The 25268-nt window shown below is 53.8% G+C and overlaps 1 protein-coding gene across 5 annotated transcripts in view; it reads left to right on the plus strand.

The window, feature by feature from the left end:
- ADGRD2 (adhesion G protein-coupled receptor D2) overlaps nt 1-22382 on the plus strand; it is a 60618-nt gene extending 38236 nt beyond the window's left edge. For 3 of the 5 annotated variants that reach the window (XM_075015624.1, XM_075015625.1, XM_075015626.1), the window contains exons 21-26: nt 5848-5889; nt 6114-6167; nt 7065-7209; nt 7759-7817; nt 11793-11823; nt 18309-22382. In XM_075015624.1, the coding sequence (XP_074871725.1) occupies nt 5848-5889; nt 6114-6167; nt 7065-7209; nt 7759-7817; nt 11793-11823; nt 18309-18316 (339 nt within the window). In that variant the 3' untranslated portion in view covers nt 18317-22382. Of the gene's footprint in view, nt 1-5847; nt 5890-6113; nt 6168-6248; nt 7210-7758; nt 7818-11792; nt 11824-18308 lie in introns of those variants that run through there. The other 2 variants (XM_075015628.1, XM_075015629.1) reach the window with 2 other exon arrangements.
- The last annotated feature ends 2886 nt before the right edge of the window (nt 22383-25268 follow it).

Below are 25268 nucleotides of genomic sequence, written 5' to 3' on the forward strand. Positions count from 1 at the left end.
AGTGGTGAGGGAAGAGGGTTGCTGGCAGCTAGAGGTAGAAACTAGAGCCAGGCAAAAAGTTTTATGCAAATCACTTTTTCACTTCAGACCGACCTGAAATTGTGTTTTTAAGATCTGGAGCAACATCCGTGAACTGTTTGGCCAAATATCCAGAGACAAAGTCTGAAATGCTGGAACGCTTCCTTTGGGTCTTTGCAAAACAAATTTGCATGTTGGAAAGAGGTTGAATTTAAGAATTTTGCTAAGTTTTATTTCTTTCTTTAAATTTAAAAAACCTCAGAAACTAAATGTTTGGCTCAGACTGCAGCTAACTTTTTTTCTTTTACTTTTTCATTCCTCTGGATTTTTTTAATTGGTTTGGGTCAACCTGAGGAAAACTTTTAAAAATGCTCTGGTCCAACTACCAAATAAGTATCAGATAAGTTATAGCTAAAATCTCCTGTAGCAAGCTGACTGCTCCCAATCTACCCTGGTTGTCTACCCAAGGGTCCTTGCTAAACAGTGTGTCTAGGCAAAGATGTGCAGAGTCTCTGGCCTCTCACGAATTACAGGCCACTTTCCGAACAGCCCACATTCTTAGCTCATCTCTTCCCTCTCCCCTTGCCCCACCCCCAATGTTCTGCAGAATTTATCGCTCAAGACTCACTCCTTTGCTCAGTGCCTCATAAGGCCGACCAAATTCAGGTGTGAGCTGGACTTGCTGTGGTCCTGGGAGGCTGTGCTGATGCTGGAGTCCCCTCTCTGTTCTGTGGAGGGAGGAGAGAGTCTCTGAAGCTAGTTCTTTGCTACAAGCCCCTCGTGGGAGGGATAGAGGGCAGTTCTCCTGCTTGTGCATCCTTTGCACTCACTCTCTAGCGGCTGCTTCCCCAGTAACATTAGAAATCCTCCCAGAGTCCCAGGGTGGCCAATCTAGTGGCCAAACTAATCCCATTTGTAAAGAAGCTGGGGGTGATCATCCTGCCCCCAGAAGAGGGAGCCTGGACTGAGGCTTGGCAGCATGTGCTGATGGAATTGGGCTTTCTGGCTGCACTGCTGTCACATCCTGCTTAGCTGGGTTACTGTGGGGACGCTGGTTCTGGGCCAAGACCCGCAGTGTCTAGTTTCTGGCTTTGCCTCTTTGGCCGCCTGGCCGGGCTGTCGAGCCAAGTGCTGTATTGCCTTTCTAGGCCAGAGAGACTGCCCCGTGGGATGCTGTTTTCCTCTTCATGAGTCTTGTGCGGAGACACCTAAATTCCGTGTTTCACCAATTTACTTTCTCTGCGTCCCACATGGTAGGCTGTCTTCTTGTCTAGCTCTGCTTTACACTTTGTGTTTTACAGACCCTGCCTTTTTAAAACAGTACAGTAGAGCTTTGGGATTCTGGTGCTTGATTGCCCGCTGTCTGTGGCTGTAACTTCCTGGCTAGCGCTGGGTGTGTTACCAGGCTTAACAATTACAAACCCGCATCCTGCGGGGGGTGGGGGCGGTGTTTGCTGTCATAATAATCCTCTGATTAGAGTAGCTGACTCTGAGCGACCCTATCCCCTCTCTTCCTGAGAAGGATAATCACACTTAGCACTTATAGGGGGACTTTTCAGAAGTGCTCACCTTGCTCCACCAATGCTCACCTGTGAGTCAATGGGACCATAGTTAGACAGGTGAAGAATGCTCTTGAAAGTCCCATTCATAGTAGGACGTGTGTCGCCTGTGAAGTTCTGGAGTGAAATCCTGGCTCAATCACAGTCTGTGCCATTGGTTTCACTGGGGCCAGGATTTCACCCAAGTGTTCTGCGAAGATGGGCAAGCATCACTATTCCCATTTTACATATGGAGAAACTGAGGCATAGAAAGTGGCGGCCATGGTCACATTCAGGTCAGTGGGCAAACTGGGAATAGAGGTCAGCTCCCCTAACTCTCATTGTCCTAACATGGCTCACTGTGACTCACTCTCCTCTGAAGCTTGAGACTTTAGTGACTGTTTTCTCACTAGTGAGTATTTCTGTTGCAGTTATGCATGGCAGGGGCAGGGGCAGAGCCCCATTATGCTAGGTGCTGCATACACCTATCATGAAAAGGCAGATCTGTTGGGACGTTGCTTTGAGTATCTGGTGTCCTCTTGGGCTGGATTTGTGATTTATTTTGTGCCAGTTTAACTCTGTTTCATTGTTGAGTCACATTCCATCTCTCTGCAGCTGGGCTGCCTTTATCCTGGGTTCGCCTCCCCCCCCCCGGCCGCCCAGTTCTGTACATGAGTGCTTCAAGGAAGACCTGCCTTGGCAGCCACACCAGAAATCTGCTCTGTAGGAGTGACCAGCTTCGCTGTTTGAAGGACAGGTCATGGCACCGTGCCAGGGTACTACTGCTGGGCTTGCCAAGAGTTTTCAGATGAAGAGGCAGACTCACTGAAGACAAGATGAATTACTTTTCTTGCTGCAGCTGATTTATCTAGCTGTGATAAGAAACACCCTGAAGATACAACATAAATCTGGTGGGCCAGATAGGACTGCCTCTAAGGGCAAACTTTTTTACTTAAAGCTGTAATTAGTCTGTGGCGCACAGCCCCGTTTTGACCCCTAGATGGTGCTTTTTCTAGGCCAGTCTTGTCACAGAGCTAGTTGTGCATTTCACAGGTGGCTGGGGATGAAGTTTCCGAAGGGCGCTCGCTCTGTATTTGGCTGGCTGGGCTTGTGACATCCGGCAGCGGGGATTCAGCCATGCACCTCTGACCCTTAATACCTCAGCTGCTAACGCAGCTGCGTTATGCGAAGCTGTGTACTCCTCACTGCCTGGTGAGCTGGGTCATGTCTAGAGGATAGCAGAGGCCACCCCTGAGCAGGCATAGCTTTTGAGGAAGTGGGATCAATGCATCTGATGAAGCGGGTCTTTGCCCACAAAAGTTTATGATCCAAAATATCTGTTAGTCTACAAGGTGCCACAGGACTTCTTGTTGTTTTTGAAGGTACAGACGAACTCAGCTCCCCCTCTGATACTTGCGTCTAAGCTGTGAGTGCTCAGTACCACTCAGCTGCCATGGCCCATCACAAACAGGTGCATCACACTGAAAAGGAAAAAGCCCTGCCACCTCACTGTCCTCTGCCCTTGCAAAGGCTGGGGAAAGGCTGCAGGCGTTGGTGCTAGCCTCATGCCAAATTGGAGGATCGGGCCAAAAGAAATCTGATGAGGTTCAACAAGGAGAAAAGTGCAAAGTCCTGCACTTGGGACGGAGGAATCCCAAGCACCACCATAGGCTGGGGAACAAACGGCTAAGCAGCTCTTCTGCAGCAAAGGACCGGGGGATTACAGTGGATGAGAAGATGGATATGAGTCAGTGCACCTTTGTTGCCAAGAAGGCTAATGACAAATTAGGTTGCATTAGTTGGTGCATTGCCAGCAGATGAAGGGGAGTATCGGAGGGGTAGCCGTGTTAGTCTGGATCTGTAACAGCAACGAAGGGTCCTGTGGCACCTTATAGACTAACAGAAAAGTTTTGAGCATGAGCTTTCGTGAGCACAGACTCACTTCATCAGATGCATCTGATGAAGTGAGTGTGTGCTCACGAAAGCTCATGCTCAAAACTTTTCTGTTAGTCTGTAAGGTGCCACAGGACCCTTCGTTGCTGTTACAGATCAAGGGAAGTGATTCTTCCCTCTCTTTGACACTGGTGAGTCTGGAGTATTGTGTCCAGATTTGGAGTCCCCGCTACAGAAAGGATTTGGATAAATTGGAGAGAGTCTAGCTGAGGCCAATGAAAATTTTTAGGGACCTGGGGCAAATGAGGAACAGCTGAGGAAACTGGGCTTATTTAGTCTGCAGAAGAGAAGAGTGAGGGGGGATTTGACTGCAGACTGCATCTGCCTGAAGGAGGGCTCTAAAGAGGATGGAGACAGGCTGTTTGCAGTGGTGGCAGATGACAAACAAGGAGAAATGGTCCCAAATTGCACTGGGAGAGGTCTAAGTTGGATATGAGGAAAAATTATTTCACTAGGAGGGTGGTTCACCTACCTGGGGAGTATTATGGGCAGAGACAGAGGAACAGACAAGGGTATCAATGCCAGGATAGGGAAAGCAACAGCTGCATCCAAGACTCTTCGGCCCATATGGAGTTCACAAATAATCTCTTCAACCCAAATGTGAAGAATGTGCTCTTGTATTGATGCAAGACCTGGAGTTCTAAGAAGTCTACAAATCACAAGCTACAGACATTTAAACACAGATTCCTGAGGTACATCCTTCACATCAAATGGCAAGACTTCCTCACAAACAAGGAGCTTTGGAACAGAGCAGGACAAGAGCCATTCGACATCCACATCAAGAGAAGAAAATGGGGCTGGTTAGGCCACACCCTCAGAAAATCATCATGCAGCATAGTCTGTCAAGCTCTCCAATTGAACCCAAAAGGAAAATGCAAAAGAGGAGGACCTCAGAGAACATGGAGAAGATCTATTGAGACTGAAGGACAACACCTGGGGTACTCCTGGAGTCAGCTAGAAGTTTTGTCCAGGGACAGAGTGAAGTGGAGGAGACTTGTAGATTACCTATGCTCCACCGGAAGTACAAGGGCTTAAGCCAAGTTCAGTCAAGGAGGGTGGTGAAGCCCTGGAATGAATTGTCTAAGGAGGGGGCTGAATCTCCATCCTTAGAAGGTTTTAAGACCAGGCTTGCCAAAGCCCTGACTGGAATGATTTAGTTGTGGTTGGGCCTGCTTTGGGCAGGGGGTTGGCCCCGATGACCTCCTGAGGTCTCTTCCAGCCCTAGGCTTCTATGATTCTATGGCTACTTGGGTTACCAGGAAGGGATGTGTAATTTCGAGAAGGTTTTTTCCATTCTCCACTGAATGAAGTGGGGGATCCCTGGTGGAGTTAGTGTGTCAAAGGGAGCCATTGCTCTTCAGCTGTATCCCAGAGCCACAGAAGAGCTGGTAGGCGCATAAGGTGCTAGGTGCACATTTGGTGACCTGCTAGAAGTTGTACCTACATCCCTGCAAAACTGAGTTTGGCTGGCTGCTGCAATAGCAGTGAAAAGAAGGGAAGGGGGAATTAAAAGTATTTTTCTCTATTTAAATGCTCGTGACTGAAGCCATCTGAGCTCTGTCTATTATTGCTATGGATCACATTTATTAACATAGTACTTAGGGGCCACCAAGAGCAGGCCCCCTTGTGCTAGGTAATATGCATAAACACAGAAGCAGCCAGTGTCCGTACAGCTTCGTTCCATATCGTGAGTCTGTGTCCATAGTTCTTGTGACATGTTAAAAGAAGTGGATTCCAGGGACACAGGGGGTCTGAAGCCTGAGAGAGGACCCGTGTCAAAACCAGAGCAGTGAATTTGGGCTGGAATCAGTTTGGAGCCCCAGTTGGCTGTGAGCAGAGCTCAGTATTAGCCTGGAGAGGAGCTCTAACAGAAAGTCTGAGCGCTGTGATTTCTCTGTCTCTCTGGTGCTCCTATGTTCCAGGGACATCGCAAGGAACAGTAAGAGGCATTGCACCTGTGCCAGGTGCCGTCCATGCACATGATAGCAGACAGTGTCCACAGGGCATTGCTCCACATTGTGAGTCTGTTTGGTAGCTTTTTTCCCCTTCTTGAGGATGATGCATTAGAAAGGAGATTCCGGAGCAAAGGGCAACGCTGCGCCTTTCTCCTGCAGCGCTGCGGTTGAACTGCAAACACTATTAATGGGGCTGTCTGCTGCGTGCTGCCCCGTGCAACTTGGCAGAGCCAGACAGCTGCAGGAGACCTAGTGGAGGTGCCAAAGCAGTGGCATCGGCATCAGCCAAAGATCAAGACCCTACTTACCTCGTCTCGCAAAATAGTAATGGTTAGGCAGCCTGTTGCAGGCAGATGACGTTTTGTGTTTTCTCTCCTTTTCAGGGCTTGTACATATTCCTGGTCTATGCAATCTATAACAGTGAGGTAAGAGGAAGCTCTCACTGGGTTTGGGTCCCTCTTCAGAACAGTCGTGTGTACTAGAAATGAAACTGGCCACCAAAATCTTAGCAGATACCAAAGTTAATATTCTTTCCCGGTCCTTTGCTTCCAGGACAGCTGTTGCTTTTGCCCCCTTGACTTGGTTGGAGGTTGCTCTTGTTCTGTCCGTGCCTCACGGGCTCTGTCTCATGACCTCGCTCCTCTTTCAGGTGAGGCATGCCATACAGAGGATGAAGGAGAAGAAGAAAGCTCTCTCGTTCACTGTAAGTCTGAAACAGAGATGCTGCTCTGGTTTCATTCAACACAAGTCACTTACAGATGCTGTTTTTCCTTTTGTTTTTTAGTACAATGGATTTCTGGAAAACCCAGTTTGTGCCCCTCCCCCAGACCTGCAGTACATAATCTAGTGAGCTTCTCTCACTATGGACAGTGATTGTCAACCCCTCTCTGCAAGCCTCATGTCCTCCGGGGCACGTTGGTTTCTTCTCAGCTGGCCAAACCTTCTCAGCCCTCCCCAGTCTCTCCAGGCAGTTCAGTCTGAATACCCTCAGACTCTAAAGAAGGGCCCGGGCACTGGTATTTCCAATCATGCTTCAACTGTAGAGTGTGGTTTGCTAAGGTGGGCGTGGAGCAATTTTTGATCCACAAAACAGAGCAGCTTGTGTGACATGACTGACTCTATGGCCAGGCAAGAGGCCTCTCTCCTTGCTCTGATTTATGAGACTTTGAGCTTTAAAACACAGGGTTATCACATCCCCTTGGTCCCCTTTAAACCCAGGTTTGTAGGCAAAATCTCTGTTCTGTGCTACGGACGGGCTCTCGCTGCTCTCCCAGACACACGTAGGAGGACAAAACTTGGCCCTGGGGATGTCCTTTGAATGGACCTGGCATCTTCAGGGACATGGAGTTGGGGGACATCATTTTCCTCCTGAACAGCACCAGGGAGGGTAGAGGAGACAGGCCCCTGGTTCAGCAGTGGGAGCAGTTGCTGTAGACCACTGGCCTGGAGAATCCTCACCGACGGAAGAGTACTCTGACTGGCAAGGAGGTGGTAGTTAAGGGAACAGCTTTGGCTGAAAGGAAGCATGATGTCAAAATCCTTGAAAGGCTGATGTGTTGCAGAGTCCTGAGAGTTCTGTCCAGCTTCTCTGTCATTGCAGAACTGTTCCCATCCAATCAACTATCTGTCCAGTCCAAGAAATACAGCCTCCTGGGAGACTGGGAAGCTGAGTCCCTCGGTGCCTGAGAATGCCATGTCCAGCCCTGGGCAGAAAGATCCCCCACTGAAGAACATCACCAACAAAGGTAAAGATCCCTCTCTGGGACCTTAGCTTCATATTCAAGTTGCCAGTTGACTTCAGTGGAATCAGTCCCTACAGTGTATGTGGCTCACCTGAGCATTCGGGGTGTGCAGCTATGGGGGTTCCTCAGTTCACAAGACATAGCACCTGAGCCATTTTGCCATCCAGGAAAGAAGAGGTCTTCATCCCAGTGCCCGAAGGGGAAAAAGGGTAAGAGTCACAGCAGCAAGTTGTTCCTGCAAGTAGGTGCCCAAAGCTTCTGCCCTGCTTATCTGCCCCTGCAGCTGGCAGAGAAGCATGTTGGTACTTTAAAATTGATTTACATGGTGGGGTTGGGAGGAAAAGAGCAGGAAATTGGTGTTAAAATACAGACAGAAATATTATTATGCTCAGACCAATGGGCAGCTCTGAAAACTAACTTGCAGTTCCTCAGACAGCCTGGCTGGGCCCTGTGCTCCCGTGGGGATTCTTTAGGGGGATAGCACCCTTTCACGGGGCGCACATTTCTCTTCTCCAGGCATATCCATGTTTACTGTCTCACTTCACACTTTAGGAAACTTTGGTGCCAGGATTCCTATGGGGATTTCATCAATGATGTCACCCGAGAGACCGGTATGTAAAGCCTTGAGTTACTGTCCACCTTTCACATGCGGAATAGGTCCACGGATGGGTTATAGCACAGGGCTAGGACTCGGGACTCCTGTGGTCTGTTCCCAGCTCTGTCACAGATGTTCTGTCATATCCTAGGTGAGTCCTTAGTTCTTGGTGGCTCTGCTGCCCCTTGGGTAAGTTGGGGTTCATCCTGGTCACCTCTCTCATGGGCCATCGCAGGGCAGTGCAGCAAGTGTGACAAGCAATAAAGGCCTGAAATTATGACATGACAATGCAGCCTGTTAGACTGAACGGTCTCTTGCCAGGAAGTTCGCCAGGGAAAGGAGAAGCCCCAGGGTTCAGGGCATCTAACCTGGGCTGGACAAAAGGCCCTACCAACAACCAGGATGGGTCAGAGCCACAGCAAACAGCCTGATGTCCTCATGCCAAGGGTTCCCAGCTCAGCCCTAGGAGGGCTCAGCAGGCCAGGGTGACCTGTGAACTCATATGTGGGGAAGGGAGGGGGGTCTCACTTCCTGCTGCAAACCGGCCCATGTAGCCCTTTTACAACTATCGCCCTCCGTCATGGAGAAATGCCAGCTCTACCCCCTTCATGCTGGTTTCTCTTGTGAGCAGTCCATGCCCCTGCTGCCTGTGCGAAGGGTACAGAGCCTCAGTCTGTCCCTGCCCTTGTAAGGTGATGAGTAGAAAAGAGAAGTAATTGTCTGTGTTTGGGGGGCTCTTGGCCAGAAAGGGCTCCTGTGCTGTTAGACCCCTTTGTGCTGACTTCTGTTCTGCAGACGGGAGGAAGGTTGGTTTGACCCACAGAGATGGAGGAGTCTCTCTCTGCTGCCTGTTGATGCCTAGTTTTGTTGGTAACATTTGCGGTCTCTCTTCTCCATGCTGTATCAGATGGGACTCCGCTCCCAGGCCTATTTATAACAAGGAGTCCTGTGGCACCTTAAAAACCAACACATTTATTTGGGCATAAACTTTTGTGAGCCAGAGCCCACTTCATCAGCTGCATCTGATATGTCCAAGCTCATGCCCAAATAAATGCACTAACTTTTAAGGTGCCACAGGACTCCTTGTTTTTGCTGAAACTGAGTAACACGGCCACACCTCTGAAATTTACAGCCAGAGTCTCCAAAAAAGCACAAATGGAACTGAGTGGCGGAAAGCCAGGGCAGACATGAGATCCGGGGTGTACAAGCCTACCAAACATGAAGCAAGTTAGGAAAAGGCTTGTTGTATACCTCAGTGTCACAGTTTGAGTCTCTACACACTGAGTATTGTTCCGCTGGCCCATTTCCTCCCACAAGCAGTGACTAATCTTCTGCAAAGTTCAGCAAGGCATGCTGTAAAGTGAAGGGAATTTAAATGTGACCACACTGACACCATTTCCATTCCTACCACTGACGTGATTGTGCAATGTTCCGGGTGTTTGACATAGAAAAAGTACACTGTATATTCCTTGGGAAGAAAACTAATGCTACTTACATGGGAGGAATTTACCAAAGGATCTTGATATACACCACAAATTCTCCTTCTCTGTCTCCTGTATTGCTTTGGAAGTGCTGCCTCCTTATCTTTCAGATAACATTCTGTTCTATTTCAAGGCAACTTAGTAAAATCAGTATTTATTGTCGCTCATGGTTTATTTTTGTTTAATGTGGCTATTCTTCCTGGTGATAAATACCTGGCAGGTTTTCCAATAGGCGCTTTTCTGACCTAGGCAGGTGCTGGCTCTGTAATTTAGAACCATTGCTAAGCTACTTGGCACAAAAGATGAAACATGGGCTAAAGAGATTAACCAGGAGGCTTGAGTTTTCTAATGCACTGGGCATTAAGCGAGAAGCCTGTAGATCTCCTAAATGCCAAGGCCACAGCACTTCCTAGCTGGTGGACTAGAAGCAAAGATCAAATTAGTTTGATTCCAGACTGAGGTCACCCAGAGCTTCTCCTTTTGTTTGTTACTTAAATATTTTTATTTCCAATGCTTTATCTTCCTTCTCTAAACAATGCAAATTCAAGAGCAATCCAAATGCAAAACTCACGGGGAACCAAGGAGCCATTGCAGGAGAGAACACGGCTGAGCCAGGTTTCTTTTAAAATTCGTTTGTCTTCACAAGTGAATTTTTGCAACTCTTCCATGTTCTCTGTGAACGTTGGAGTCCCACAAGTGAATGCTCAGAAAAAGTGAATTTGGAAGCTTCCTTATTTGTTTCAACTGAGTTCTAAATGTAAGCTTTGTGTGCCATAATATGGGCAGTCTGTGCCCTGCGTGTTACTGCAGCTTGCAAGGTAGCCAGAGCCTCCTGTGGTAGTGAGTTACATAAGTCGCTGGCATTGTTTCAGCTCCCTGCCTGAACCCCTTATGTAAGTCCTGGCCTGAGCAGTGAATTCAGAACTTTGTCATTGAATAGAGCTTCATGCTGGTCAAGAGGCCATTTTTTAACAGAAAACCTGACCGCACTGAAAATGGTGAAGTGCTGTGTTCTGTTGGGGAAAGGCACCAGAGAGCTCTTTGCTGCATGTCCTCGGCAGCTTATTTGTGACTTTTTTTTAAAAAAGTTCAGAGCAGGGGATTTGGCAGCACCCCGTGTGTTGAACCCCTCATGGCACTAGCTCTTTGTGCCCTGTTGCATGGGTTCTGCAAATGCGGCAGTTGAAAGGTGTTCACCACTGTCCACAGTGATGCAGCTGAATGGGGCTGCCTGCAGTGGTCCCCGCTGGAAGGAGAATTGATGGAGTTGTGCTGGGAGAACAGGAGAACCTAGCATGAGGCCAGAACTAAAAAGCAGTCCCAGTAGCTCTTTAAAGACGAACAAAATAATTTATTAGGTGATGAGCTTTCATGGGACAGACCCACTTCACCCCCTAATAAATTATTCTGTTCGTCTTTAAAGCGCTACTGGACTGCTTTTTGGTTTTGATAGTATATAGACTAGCATGGCTTTCTCTCTTACTATTCAAGAGACCAGAACTGTTTTCCTTCAGGTGAGACCTCGCTGGCCTCCTGTGTCAGACAAAAGTAGCAGGACATTAGAATGGAAATTCTTTGCACCCTGGCACCGTGGCTTAGGGGACAGAAACAGCTGTGCCATCCCATCTCCTCCTGGGCCACTTTTCGCATGCCTGGTATGATGTTGGGTCCCAGAAGCTTTCTGTCTCTGGGAACCATGTGTTGCAGGAATCCCAGCTCCCTTGCCATGTAACTGTAGATTAGCTTCACTTTTTGACGAGGATGGGTCATTGGCGTGGCCTTCAGCCCCACTTCCACCACTGGCTTCTGCCTACGTCCAGTCCTCGTCCTCTGACCTGTCCCGTGTGGGAGGCTCTAGGCTCCCAGCAGTAGAGCAGATGCTGGCAGGTCACTGGTGTGCACGGTGCTAGAGAGCAGTACAATATGACTCAGTCTACGACTCAGAGTGCGAGCGGAGCCTCATGGGCCGCCGCGCAGGAGGGTGGGTCGGAGTGTACGGCCAGGCAGCTAGTCTCACAACAGTGGGCTTTTCTCCGAAGGCCCAGCAGAGGGCAGCTCTCCTTACAAGGAGTGATGGGGGCCCCAGGCTCCGTTCAGGGAGGTGAAAGCTGGAACAGCTGTCTTAGGCCAGCCAGGAGCCCGTCGGACTGTTCTGTATACCAGCATGGTGCCCAGTCCAGTACGTTGGCCCAAGCCCCCTTTCAGCAGAGTGCCCTGCCAGGGCAGGACTTGCGCGCCACAGGCCCTCCTTTGGGGCGCTCCCCCTAAGAACGCACGCTGGGCTCTGGGGAGAACACCCAGTGGGTGAGTTCACCAAAGCTCTGTGACCACGAGGGCCAGGGCACACCCCCTAGTGTGGTGCTGCAGGGAGCTATGGAGGCGAGTGCACTTATCACAAAGCACCTCAGGGCTGCACTGGTGGCAGGTGGATGTGGGGGATGTGGCTCCTTTGGGCCTGAAGTTCCCTCCCTGAGCAAACCTCAATTAACAAGCGTTCTTCCCTCTTTCAGGCTGTGGAGCTGACAGCATTCAAATCCTCAGGTAACTTCTCCCTCCCTCATTTCCTCTTCTCTTTCTGTGCTGGGATACACTGGCCTGCTGAGCCTGTTACAAATCCCATTGCATCCCCGGCTTCTGTGCCAGTGCGGGCTGGCTGCAGACGGGGCATCGGGCTCCTAATTCTGGTTGTAATTTCAAAGTCCGACACTTTGTCTGGATGGCGACGTTCAAACAAGCTCAGCGCAGCTGTTTCTGGGGTGGGGAGGGGCAGGGCTTTTTTCTTTCATTTGAAGATCTTGTCCATGTGGTTTAAATTTGAAAAATGTCTGCTAGGGAGAGTCCTGCAGAGGCAGGTTTGGAGCCAGGTGCACCCAAGAACTTGCTCTCCCTCCCTTTCCTCCGTGCTCCCAAGAGCTTCAGGAGCAGTACGCTTTCATTCTGCCGATTTTTAGCCGTCTTCCTTCCTGTGAAGTGTTTCCACCCTCTAGGGGCTCCTGTTCCCTCCTCTGCCACTGACTCTCCTTGGTCTTAGTCACACCCTGCCTTGTTTCCCCTTCCATGTATCAGCCCCACCCTGCCCCACAGACATATTGTGAGGAGAAAGATGGTGGCTGAGGGTATGGAAGGAGCATTGACAGTGAGTGAATGCTTCCCTCTCCAGAGACCTGGCTCTCTAAAGAGAGGCATTGTGCCTGTCAGCAGAGCTCTGCTCCTCTGAGGTGCCTCCCGCTGGCCTGGGCAGCCCATCACTCACTGCAGGTTTGCAGGAGTGCCAGGGTACAGCCGAAGGAATCTGCTCACAGTCGCAGCTCCAAGCAGGCGGTGCGGCGTGTGTTCTGCCTGGTATGGGGCAGCCCTTCGCTGGGCAACTGCTGAAGGCAGAGGCCGTGCTTCGAAGTTCCTGTTGCTGTGCCTGGAAGCTGGCCCCGCAGTTCCCAGGCCGCCCACTCTCTGCGTGGTCAGAAATCAGGCAAGAGACTTGAACCAGTTTCCTGCAGTATCTTCAGGTGTCTGTGTCCCCAGACTGGGCAAGGCAAGGCAAGCCCCGCCTGCCTCCCGACTGCGTGGCTGACCTGGCTGCTGGTGCCAAAGCCCTTTGTCAGCTTGGTGAGAGGAGGGTCCGTCAAGTCACCGGCTGAGAGCAGCAGGAGCCAGATTCCTGCCTCGGGCTGGCAAGAGCCTGCGTGGCTTGAGCTCCCGAAGCCAGAACCAGGACTGTCGAAAGCAAGGAAGGCTGCAAAGCAGTGCAAGTTCTCTGCAGCTCAGCCCGGATGAGTGGGGAAAGCTTGGGGCGCCTCCCGAGCCAAAGGGGGTCTGTTCCCAGGAGGGAAGTGAGGTGCAGTGGGTGAAGAGGCACACGTGGGTCTAGGCTAGACACTGCAGGTGATTGACCCTGTGACCCAAATGTGCCTTATTCTCTCCTCAGCCTCAGGGTCTGCCTGGGGGCAGTGCCAGCTGCAGGCGACAAACAGCCGACATGCACGAGGTCATTGCGGAGGTTCCACCAGCCGCAAGGAAGTAGAGGGCAGACCAGGGAATTTGCTGGGCTGGAGGAGGGGGCTTAGGACCTGGGGGCTTCCTCCCAAGGCCCAGACAACTGGCACCCCGGAATCGCAAAGGCAGAGAGCATTTCCTCATCCGGCCTGTGCCTGCCCAGAAAGGCTGCGCTGCCCATTGAATGGCTGTTCTGCAGCTGAGAGGTGTGCTGCTGGGATCGAATCAGCAACGCACCGAGCACGAGTGCCATGTCGTTCTCGTCACTGGTGACCACACAGGAGGAGCCTGGCCTGATTGGGGGGCCTGGTGCTGCCCTCCAGGAGCAGAAGCCCAAAGCAGTTTGCACACCTGGGGAAGTTGAAGCTGCTGGCACCCCAGGAGGGAAGTCAGGGTTCTTCCCCCGTCCTCCAGCTGGGCTGATAGACTGAGACATTCATAAATTCCAAGGCTGGAGGGGGCCCTTGTGATCACTGTCTGACATAAGCCAGCGAACTGCCCTCAGAGTCTCCCTCCAGCAGACTGTGGAGGCGGATGTCCCATCTGGATTTCAGAGTGGTCTGTGATGGAGAACATACTGCACCCTTGATACACAAGGCCAACGTTATTGGTTAAGTGACTTGCCCAAGGCAATACAAACAGTGTCAGAGCTGTGCTGGGAAGCCAGGCCCTAGCCCCAGGCTGTTGCCTAGATGGTTAGCAATGCTTCCTGAATCAGAGACCATAGCTGCACACATCTGAAGAAGTGAGTTAACTCACGAAAGCTCATGCTCTAAACTTTTCTGTTAGTCTATAAGGTGCCACAGGACCCTTCGTTGCTCTACAGCTAACACTGACATTTCTGTGCGCTGATGGCAGAAACCCAGAACCTGGCAGGTTTTTTTGGCTCTAACAGCTAAGGCAATCAGTGGAGCTGGGCCAGAGTCCAGCCTGTGAATATTGCTTACCTGAGCCTAAGGAGAGCCTCAGCCTTGTTGTGCTGGGATTTCCGTGTGACCAAGACATCCTGTTCTGTTGGGCGTGGGAGAGAACTCCCCGCCCCCCCGCCTGATGCGTTAGCAGGCCCAGCTAACACACACCTCTGGCTGCTCAGCTGCCTGAGGCCGTCTGAAGCCAGCAGTGAGACAGAAGAAGGGCTTTGTGCCGCCACTGCCATGGAGTAAAATAAACATTCCCCTTCTGGTTTAAACAGTCCGTGGACACAAAAGCCACTGCATGTTGTACTTTGTGGCCTAAGATCATTTGTGTCCCTTTCTGTCTCTCAGTCAAACCCCATTTGGTTCACACACTGGCTGGTGACAGGCCCCACTGGGTGATATTGTCTGGTGGGGCCTGTTCAGTGCGGTACTGTTCTTACCCCTCGAAGGAAGCTTGAACAGGGAACCTGACAGATTCTGTTAAGAAACAGCTCAGGGCTTTCTGCCTGGTCCTGCTGAGAACTGCTAAGACTAAATGCTGCAGGACATCAGCGCCTGCTGGCGATAGTAGTAGGTCAGGAGTATATAAATGACTGCATGGATGGATTGTCTTTTTGCCTGGATGGCTGAGGAAGGGGTTCTGGGCTGCAGCTGGGTAGGATTCCCGCTGCCAGCTGTAAAAGCTGGTCTGGGGTGTGACTTATATTAGCAGGAGACGCTGGCAGCTGTTGGGCTCTGGCCAGTGATTTCTCTCCAGGAGGAGAATGTTGTACAGGACATGTTGAATCTCTATTTTTTTAAGCATCATGTAGAAATCTGGCAGGTTTCCTGGACAGAGCAGCAGGCTGAAATCATAATGCGTTCACCTGAAGAAGGTGGTAAAACACAAACCTTAAAGCTTGCCAGAATGCAACAGGCATAGGGCACTTGCTGCCCAAAAGCTTCCCCTTGGCTCCATTGGGGCACCTTTGCTTCGCTTCCTGCCCTAGCTAATCCCAAAGCTTCTCCTCCCTGTGCCACGTTTGCTTGGTGACACTCAGGAAAAAATTCAGCGCATCAGCTGAAGGGGTGACCTCCATGTGCATACGTTAAATCTGGATAAAGCCCCGCTGGATGCTTTAACTCCCATTTCCACCTGGGGAGGGGTGCTGGACCTTAGCTCAGATGGCCCTGCCCAGCTCTGCAATTCTCCAAGGCCTCAATGAGGAGCCTCCCTCCTCCCTCCCAGCCCAAGGAGCTTCTTCCACCCCTCCCCCATCACTACATCCAGCTGGACTGTTAGCAGGGGAGCAGCGCTGTGAAGCACTGGGCACCCAGTCAAGAGCGTCAGCCACCCAAGACGTCCAGTAATGCCCTGGCTCACTGCTGCTTGGTCAAGCCCAGAGCCGCTCACACCGCTCCCAGGTCCGTGGCCTGGTCAGCAAAGGGTAACGTCCTGCTGTGGGTAATGTCTGGGGCTGGCTGACTTAGGCCAAGTGAGGCAAGAGGCTGTACTGAGCAGGGCAGTGCTGGAGCCAGCGGCAGCAGCGGTTGCATTTCAGCCTAGACTCGGCCTGGGGCAGGTCGGTACCCAACGGGAGCATTCCTGCTCAGAGCGGGGTGTGTGTGTGTGTGTGTGTGTGTAGATATATATAGATATATATATAAAAGGAACAGGTTCTCAGCCAGACTGTGAGCTAAGCAAGGAAGCTAATAACACTTTAGACCTCAATTAGCAATGGGCAAAACAACAAAAAGCCAAACAAGCCTGTTCTTAGTGGTGTCGGGTGGCAGAACAAGGAGTAATGGTCAGAAGTTGAAGAGGGAGAGGTGTAGGTTAGATATTAGGAAAAACTTCTTCATCAGGAGGGTGGTGAAGCATTGGAATGTGTTGCCTAGAGAGGTGGTGGATTCTCCATCCCTAGAGGTTTTTAAGTCCCGGCTGGACAAGGTCCTGGCTGGGATGACTTAGTGGGGGTTGATCCTGCTTGAAGCAGGGCGATGGACTAGATGAGCTCCTGAGGTCCCTTCCAGCCCCGTGATTCTGTGACTAGCGCACACGTTTGAGCTCAGTGGCTTCGGTTTGGAATGTTGTATTTGACAGTTTGTGTTCACCTGCCAGGGCTGAAAGCAGAACTATTTTTAAAAAGGTTTTCTGGGTCAGTGTAGTTTTGCTTGCCCAGTTATTAAGAGACCAACTCATTTTTGGTATGTGCTTATTCTTAAGAGGCGAATGCTGCAATGCAAACAGTGCTAAACAGCTTCCGTGCAGACTGTGCTCATGAGGCCTAAGGCTGTTTGTTTGTGTGTTTGAAAATTTCCACCAGCTGTACTGATGATTAGCCACCTGAGGGTAGCACCTCCAAGACTTCCTGGGAGAGCCAGGCCCTGCCCACAGGACTCTCAAACTAATGGGACAAGAGAGGAGAAAGACAGTGCCATTAGCCTGCTTTGCAGAAGGGGACCCAACAACCAAAACAATTACTGCCTTGCCTGAACAGCCACAGGCAATCAGTGCCAGCTCCAGGGACTGGAACCAGCACTTCCAAGCAGTGGATCAGGACTTTCCACACAAAGGAACTTGCCCCTCAACCCCCACCTCTCTATTGCTGCCTTCTCGTTAGTCATGCATGGTATCACCGTCAAAGCCCCATGCGCTTTGGGAGCCACCTAGTTTGCTTCTTTAGATCAGCTGTGTGAAAGTGTTCAAAGCTCCAGCTCAGCATAATAGAATGACCATGGAAATACAATGGCCAACTTTTACAGGAGGTTTGGAAGCTGGATTATTGCAGAACACGAAGAGCTAAACAATCTCTTAATTTCTAGGGGGCCTCAGCTGTCAGCTACAGAATGTCAGTCCCACCAGGCTCTTGACCTGCCGCCTCCCTCCCCCACACCTCTACCTGATATTAAGGCACCTCCTATTCCCCTGCTAAGACAGAGTTCATGCTGAGAGGCCATATTTTCCCAGTAATGAGCGCCTGCCCAGCTGTACCTTCTACTGAATAGGCCATGCAGATTCACTGCAGCCCATTACGTAGGGAGGGGTGAGCTGGGCGGTTCACAGATTTGTGCAAACAATAAGCAGTGTCATTCTTGTCTTGCAAACAAGAGCTCCAAGAGGGCTCTGCATCCTCCATCTCCTCAAGTGATGGCTTCATTGTTTCCGCATGATAATTTCATTATCCCCTTTGAATACATTGTGTTTGTTGCTAAGCCACACATAGCAACAAGTGGCTTCTTGTCTCCGTGACCTAGGCCTTCTGTGATCAATATTAAGCAGCGCTACCCAATCACAATAGCACATGCACTAGCTTTTCTTTACAAAAATCAGCCCCGAGTACTGTGCGGTATCGAAAGCTGACTGGCCGACTGCTGGGCAGGCAACTGGCCAGTGAGAATGAAAACTGACTACTACAGCCGCCAGAACTGCTGCAGGGCTCAGCCAGCCTGGCCTGGCGCTGTGTCTGACACCTGGTGCTGTAGACGGGGGTACAAGAGGGCCCATGCTGGCCTGTGATGCTGTCATTCCTGGGGACTTGGTGGGCACAAGGGTTTGTAGCTGCCATCAGGCAACAACCATCATTGCCAGTGTGAGTGCAGCTCTTTCCAGGCCTGTAAGGGTGTGAGCCTCTTCCCGCAAACCCTGCAAGCGCGGGCGGGCTGTGCTCCCCTGGGCAGCGAGTTTCCCAGGTGATTTGCTGTGGTGGCCTTAGGACCTCACTGTCGTGCCCCTTTGTTACGTGAGCAGGTAAATAACAACAGCCCAACTGGCTTCCTGGAAATGGTAGTTTAGAACCCTCTGTTTTAGCGTCCCTAGAAACACCCAGCCTGGGACTCGAGCTGGTGCGGGGAGAAGGTGGGGTGGGATAGCAGTGGCTGAGCCCGCCGGAGCACGGGCAGCGCAGTGCCATGTGAGCCTAGGTCCCTGGAGCTGACCGCGTTGGGTTTTCAGTGGCACAGTCATTCTAATAAAGGGTAAATGGAGCCAGTGGGGCAGGGGGGGTGGTGGTGGTGGTGCCCCTATATGAGATCAGCCCAAGCCCTGTCTCAGGCAGAGGGCCAAGCACAGCCAGGCTCAGCTGAGAGGCAGAGGCTCTTTGTACACGGGCTGATGCATTCTCCCCTTGCTTGTAGGGCTCTGAGAGGAGCTGCTCCAGCTGCCGCCCGGCCCTGCCGCCCCCAGGGCTCTCCCAACAGAAGACGGGACTGTCGGAACGGGGCGCGAGGCCCAGCTGCGGTGTCCCCTCAGGAGCCACAACGTCCACCCCCAAACTGCTGAACTTGTCTATTTTCACGCCCAGCCCGTGCAGGAGCGCTCCAGCTGGGGCAGTGCTGACCTGCTCTGGGACGCAGGGCAGAATGAGGTGCAGCTGCCTAGAACAGTGTCCTGTGTCCCCCACTGGCAAGACCCAGGCTCTGCTGGTACTGCTTTCCCTGGGGCGCTTATGGCTAGAGACACAGGTACTCCGAATGCTGCACTGCTCATGCAGCTAGTGCCTGAGCGCAGCCTGGGAAAAGGCAGCACACAAAGGAGCCTTTGCCATGCTCCAGCCCCTGCTCATTCTGCCTTCCCTCCAATGAGCGGCCGGCCGTCAGGCTCGCAATAACCAGCTTTCCAGAGGTGCTGCTGTCACCCAGCCGACTTGCCGGGCTTGCTGCAGGAGTTGCTGGGTGAGCGCCTCCGGCCTGTGCTTTGCAAAATGCTCACCCTGGTCCTACCCCGGCCTAGGCAGCTGCAAGGGACCTGTCCACTTAGGGCAGCCCCAGCTCAACACTGGCTCCCCTCTCCATGGCTGTGGCCCTCCTGCAGGAGGGCAGTGGGTGGGATTTAATAGTGCACTTCTGCGTATTACCCAGCTTGGGCTGGTGGGCCAGCCCAGCCCCAGACGGCAGCTGCTGGAATCACAGCGCTCACTGATGTTTGAGCCAAACAGCTGCATTGATGCCTTGGGGGGTGGGTCTTCCGGAGCCAGTCCCTCTTTGCTATAATTGCAGGTGGCTTTTGCACACCCCACTCCCTGTGTGGACAACCCTCTTTTGCCAGCAGCTACGGGCCCAAGCGGATGCCTGCCCCTTACACCACCCCCCAACTGCCCGCCTGCCCAAAACCTGTATTAGCGGAGGAAGGTTAGTGGAAGTGGGTGAATGTGCTCAGCAAGACCCACGCCCCTGGCTGCAGAGGTTTGTAGGCTGTTGGGAACAAGCCAGTTCCTGTCCTGCTCTCCCAGAATAGAAGCCAGGGCTTTGTAGCTGGAAAAACAACCACCCAACCCCGTGCACACTTTGTGGCTGCTCGTACTGCTGGCCTCCATGAACGGCAAGGTGCATGCGCAGCAGGCCTGGCCAAGACATTGGTAATCCCTCTTCGCTGCCTACCACTGCCACCAACAAAGCCGGCTGCTGCAGGCCTGGGCACCTGCAGTGCTGCCTTTGCGCTGTTTGCAGGGGGCGTGAGACGGCAGTGGGGCTGGGGAGCCAGCATGCAGAGCCAGCCAGCACCTGGGATGGGGGGTGGGAGGGGTGGCATTTAAACCAGCTAATGCTAACCCCGCTGTATGCTACTGTACTGCTCCTCCATGAACTCTGCTCATTCCTGCCGCACTGGTGCTTGGCTGCTGCCCAGTGCAGCACGGGTCAGCGGCAGAGCGTGAGCCTGGCAGCAGTGGGGTGCTGCTCTTCCGGCCTAGGTGTAGCGCAATGTGTGGTATCGGGTCTGCTGAGTAGCCTCGCTGCGTAAATGCTGTTTAAAGCCATGGGCCTCGGTGTGGTAGCTTTGTTCAGCCTCGTGTCTACAGGGCCCTTTTCCATGTGTGAAATGGACATGGGTTAATGCCAGGCTAAGCAAAGGTGCTGTAAGCTGTGGCTGGCCCATTTGCAGAGCTAAATGTGACTGTCATTCCCAGCCAGCCCCCGAAGCAGCTGTTGCCCACCTGGTCACTGGCTGGCTTTCCACACTAGCCCCCAGCTGAGAGGCTGCTTGTTAACATTAGTAAAGCACTGTTAGAACTACCACTGCTTTGACCAGCGCTGTAATTAGGCCAGCGAGTCAGGGCAGGCTCAGGCACAGTGGACTAGCCTGGCCCAAAGGCCAGCAGAGCCATAGGCCCAACTTTTCATAGCTTTTTCAAAGGTGCCAAACTGCCCTACTCAGGGCTTCTGCTCAGCTTCACAAGCACTGCATGGAGCCCACACACGGCTGGGGGGGATGCTGCAGGGCTGGCTGGGTAACGGCTGCCTCCTTACCAGCAAACAGTGCTCAGTGGTAGTCTGGCCTCAGCAAGGCGTGGTAAGCATGCGCTTTGGTGCAGGCCCACCTCAGGGCCACAAGCCAATAGAGGAAAGTGTTCGGCTGGGACCTGACCAAGCCCAGTACTGTGTGATGGCCCTGTGGGCACTTCCTGCTAGCCCCTCAGTGGCAGCTGTATTCCCCGGGGCAGCACTACAGCCGTACTAGTAACTACAGTGCTGCTGGCTGCGCATCCTGGCGAGTGCTGAGTGTTCGCCTGAGACAGGCTTCAGCCCAATGCATTGGAGCAGTATCAGCAGGCACCACGTCACCAGTGCTGCTAATGGTGCTACTGCCAGGGCTTGCACATGGCAGCTGCTTGCAAGAGCTGTGTAGCACTGCACCATGCATGGGTGACGTTGGTGAGCGATGGTGCAGTGACTTGGGGAGGCTGTTCTGGGCACACTGCTCCCCTTGTGCAGCCTGTTCCAGGGCCTGGAAATGCTCCTGTTTAATTACACTCCACTGCATGACGACGCAGCCCAGCTTTTGATGGCAGACCCGTGGCAATGCTGCACGCACCCCAGTTGGACAGTGCCAGCACCTGGGTGCGCATGCATGTTGCTCAGCCCCTCCTGCAGGGGTTGAGCGCTACGCCAGGTTTACACTAAGGGCCTGTGAGCGAGCTGGGTTTTGCTGCTCCTCAGCTGCACCTTTGCTCCCCAGGGAGAGTCGGTGTTAAAAAGCCCGTAGCGGTGGATGCCAAAGGCTTTTGCTTGTGTGACGCGCCACGTCAAGTGGTGAAGCCCCACGTTAACTACCGCCCTGAAGCCCTGCTGCTCTCCGAGTCACTTGGAAAAGCCACTCTGAGCCTAAGGCAGGAAGAGCCGCAGAAGTGCCCATGAATAGCGGTGAAGCTAATTCAACCCATGAGACCTATTCCCCACACGTACCAGTGTCACAGGCTGCCTGCTGATGAAGAGGGTTACAGCAAGCAATGCCTAGTGGCACCACGGGCTGGCATGATCTGCAGCAGAGCAACCAGCTTTAATGTGCGGCTCCCTCACAAGTTTCCCACCCCCACCCCCGGTCATCTGGGACCCCTGCAGCTCCTTGGACTCAATTCACCCTTCAGCTCTGATTTTTTCTTTTTGCCCATGGATACCAGCTACACTACAGTGCAGAGGCACCCAGTAAGTATCTTTAGTGCTGTGCAGTGGTTAGCGGCAGCTGCCCTTAGTTGGAAAGGGCTGTGCTCCTCCGAGGAGAGCTGCAGTGAAACAAGGCGTGGGAGCAGCAGCAGCCGCCCAGCAAACAGGAGTTAGACACACTCAAAAGAGCAGACCCTGTATTTTTTCAGTGACTTGCAAAATTTATTACAATGATTTGATCCTGACAAGACTATTGCTAACACACGCCTGTCAGAGCCAGCATGGAAAGGTGGGGGTGGGGGGGGGGGGGTGCAGGCGGGCGAGAGATACGTAAGGACACTTCTCATTTGTCCGAAAATAAAAACCTCTTTTCACGGCCAAACCGTATGCCCCAGCGTCTTGAAGCCACAAAGCACAAAGTGAACCTGACCCACAGAGTGGGAGAGGAAAAGGCATCAACATGGCAAAAATGCAGAAACAAACACTCATTTGCAGCTAATAAGCGTCCAGCAAATGAGTGACTTATCGGCACAAGAGTTGGCCAAGAAGGTATGCAGCAGCCTGCGGAAGTGCCCGGCTCTGGGAGAAGCCACATGGCCCTGGGCATGACAGGCCACTTGCCACAAGACCCAAGCACCTGGGCTGGCAAACCCACCTGTTGCAAAGGGCGGTCCTTGGCCAGTCGGCTGTTCTGCAGTGCCTGGCAACTCCAGACCAGGGAGTGCAGGAATGTCATTTAAGCCAGGCCTGGGGACAGGGCAGGGCTCAGGTAGCAGACAAGGATGGCTGAGGGACAGTAAACCAAGGGGGCAGCAAGACAAATGCAGCTGCTGGTTTTATCTTCAGCTGCTACCTAGCAAAGGGGTTGGGGGGGGGGGGGCAGTGCTCACAGGGGCTCGTTGGCTCATCTCGTCAGCGGCTGGCGTGTCCCTGGGCGGGAGAACACTATTACCTGCCGCTCAGAATGGTGCTGCCATCCACTGCTGCTGCTCACACCCGGGGCAGAGCGCTGCTCATCAACCGCGCAGCAGGCTGGGGTGTTTGCACCTCACCGGGGGGGGGGGGGGGGGGGTGGTGGGGGGGGGTGGTCTCCTGTCCCCTGCCAGCTGGAGGCAGCAGGCCAAAGGAGCATGGTGTAGGAACACTGCTCACGACCCCACAGCAGTTGGCAGGCGCATGGCCTGCCTGCAAGGTACCTGTGGCCCGTTTGCACGCTGGCCTTTCAGGCACCGAGCCCCTGCAGCGGTGCATGAGGTGGTCTCCCTGCCCAGCTGCACGCGCGCGCGCGCGCACACACGCACACACACACACACACCACCACCACCACCACCACCACCCCCCCAGCCTGGGGCTTTGTGCCAGCTGGTCTACTCATCCAGCAGGATGAGGCGCCGCACTCTGATTTCCTGCTCCACCAGCAGGGGGCACTAGCTCAAAACTGGACGGAAAACATGGCGGACGGGACGGGATGGGGGCGGGGGGGGGGCGGCGCTATGCTTTGGCGCAGTTGTACAGTGCAGGGCCCTGACCAGCACAGAACAAACAGCAAAGGTGCCAAAGGAACCGACTGCTCCACCAGGGCTCGGGGTGGCGGGGGGGTGATTGGCACTAGGCTGCCACCCAGGTCTCCCCCGGCACCATCTCTGGCACACCCTGAGGGCAGCCAGGGATCGGGCCTGCTCAGAGCTGCCATTGGATGTGGGGAGAAAAGCCCTGCAGTGGTTGCTGGTGGCGCGGCGCAGCTGGCCCCTGCCCGTGCCTGGCCTCATGCAGCGAGCTCAGGAGCCTGTGCTTCCTGGGCAACTGCAGCCTCAGGGGCTTTGGTCCTGGGATTTCCGGCAGAGCACTAGGTTGCTGTGCCAGTTTGCGCACAACCAGCCACAAATGGCTGTGCCATGTGTACCACCCAGCCGCCAGGAGCTCTGTGAGAGGCACCCGCTGCTAGGGGAGGAGGCCATCCTGCCCTGCAGGGCTCTGGGGTTAAACCCAGCTGCTTTCAGCCAGTCGTCCACCACAGTGCTGCTAGCAGGGGGTGCTGGCCTACGCCAGAGGAGGGCACGGCCCCCGGCTGTGACCGTGCCCGCAGGGTGAAGGGGAAGGGCACCTGCCGCTGGGACCCTTCACAATGGGTGAGCTGGGGCTGGAGGTGGGAGACAAACTTCACCGGGGCACAGGCTCAGCCGAGAGATGGGGCCAGAGCTCGGTAGAGTCCGGCGCTTCCCTGCTGAAATGCCAGGGGCAGCCTCTGTCCCGCTTCAGTGGCATGACCTGAGCCCTGGCCTGGAGCCACCCTGAATGGGCTCTGGTGTGCCTGGCCACAGCCTGTCCATGGGCAGGGGCCGCCCAGAGCCACAAGGCCAGGCACCGAACACACGAAGCACAGCTTTAAACCCTGGGCTGGCGCCCCACTCCCCTCCTGCTGCAGGCAGGCCCTTCCTCAGCACTCATCCATGTAATGGCGGCCCTGCTCTGTACCTACCAAACCGGACTACGCAGTGCTCCAGCCTGTCAGTAATGTGCGCGGCCCTGCCCACACCGCTGGCCTGGGCAGCTCAGCACCAGGGCAGACCCAGCAGCCCTGCTTGGCATGAGGCCTGGGCCGTGCCCCCAGCCCACGTCCACGCCTGTGCTTCGCCCCGCCCGGGGGGCTGGTGCCTCAGGAGGGCCATGCATGGGCCCAGGAACAGCCTCTCGCCTGTCAGCTGGCTTTGCTGTTCCCAATTCCTGCCCAAAGCAATGGGGCAGGTTGGGCACCAACATTCCTGGCTTGGGGCCCAAGTCCAGCAACATTTGGGGCCAGGTCTCGCCTCCAGTTCTGTCCACCCTGGCCCCCAGTGCCTCTCACAGCCCCACTGCGGGGACAGTGGAGGACACGTAGGGGGACCAGGGCTGGGGGGGGGGGCACACAGGGTGAGTGCATGGGGGGGGCAGGTGCAGAGAGCCCCCTGCCCCAGGAGCTGCTGCCATAGGGTGTGCCCCAGGTAACTGCACAGCCCTCCCAAGCCCAGCCAGAGCCAAAAACCCACACACACAGATGCCAGCTTGGCCCCTGCACCCCCTCATGCCCTCCTGCAGCCAAACACCCACCCGGAGCCTGAACCTGCAACCCCTGCCCTAGCCCTGAGCCTGTATCCTGCCCAATCCAGCCCTGAGCCTGCACCCCAGCTCCCTCCCTTCCAGACCTTGCACCCCGCTCAGGCCAGCCCCCGACCTGCACCCCATCTCCCTCCATCCCACACGTTGCACCATGCTTAGTTCAGCCCTGAGCCTGCACCCCAGCTCCCTCCCTCCCAGAGCCTGCACCCAGCTCAATCTAATCCCCTCCCCCCCAACATAAAGCCCGCACCCCTATGCTCAAACGCCTGTCCAGTGCCCTGAGCCAGGCTGGGGAGGGCGTTTCTGGGGTGGGGAGTCTGGGCACCACCAAAATTCCTGCAAACCACCACCCCTGACTGCAGGAGTCCATCAGCCCAGACACCCCATCCCACAGGCAAACTGGCATGGCCTGGCCTGCCCACAGGCAGTGTCCCCCCCAGAGGGCTGGGAACAGGACCCAGGCAGGAAGGGGCTGTGAGTTCTCTCTAACAACCTAGGAGGACAGTGAGCGTTCCCAGACAGTGTGTCACCAAAGCTCTGCTAAGCAACCCCCCGCCGCGGCTGGTAATGATACCTGTCTCCTGACCCAAATTGGGACCTTCTGAGGCTTCCTGGGCTCTG

Source organism: Carettochelys insculpta, chromosome 21 (assembly GCF_033958435.1).
Source record: "Carettochelys insculpta isolate YL-2023 chromosome 21, ASM3395843v1, whole genome shotgun sequence".
Classification (NCBI taxonomy): domain Eukaryota; kingdom Metazoa; phylum Chordata; order Testudines; family Carettochelyidae; genus Carettochelys; species Carettochelys insculpta.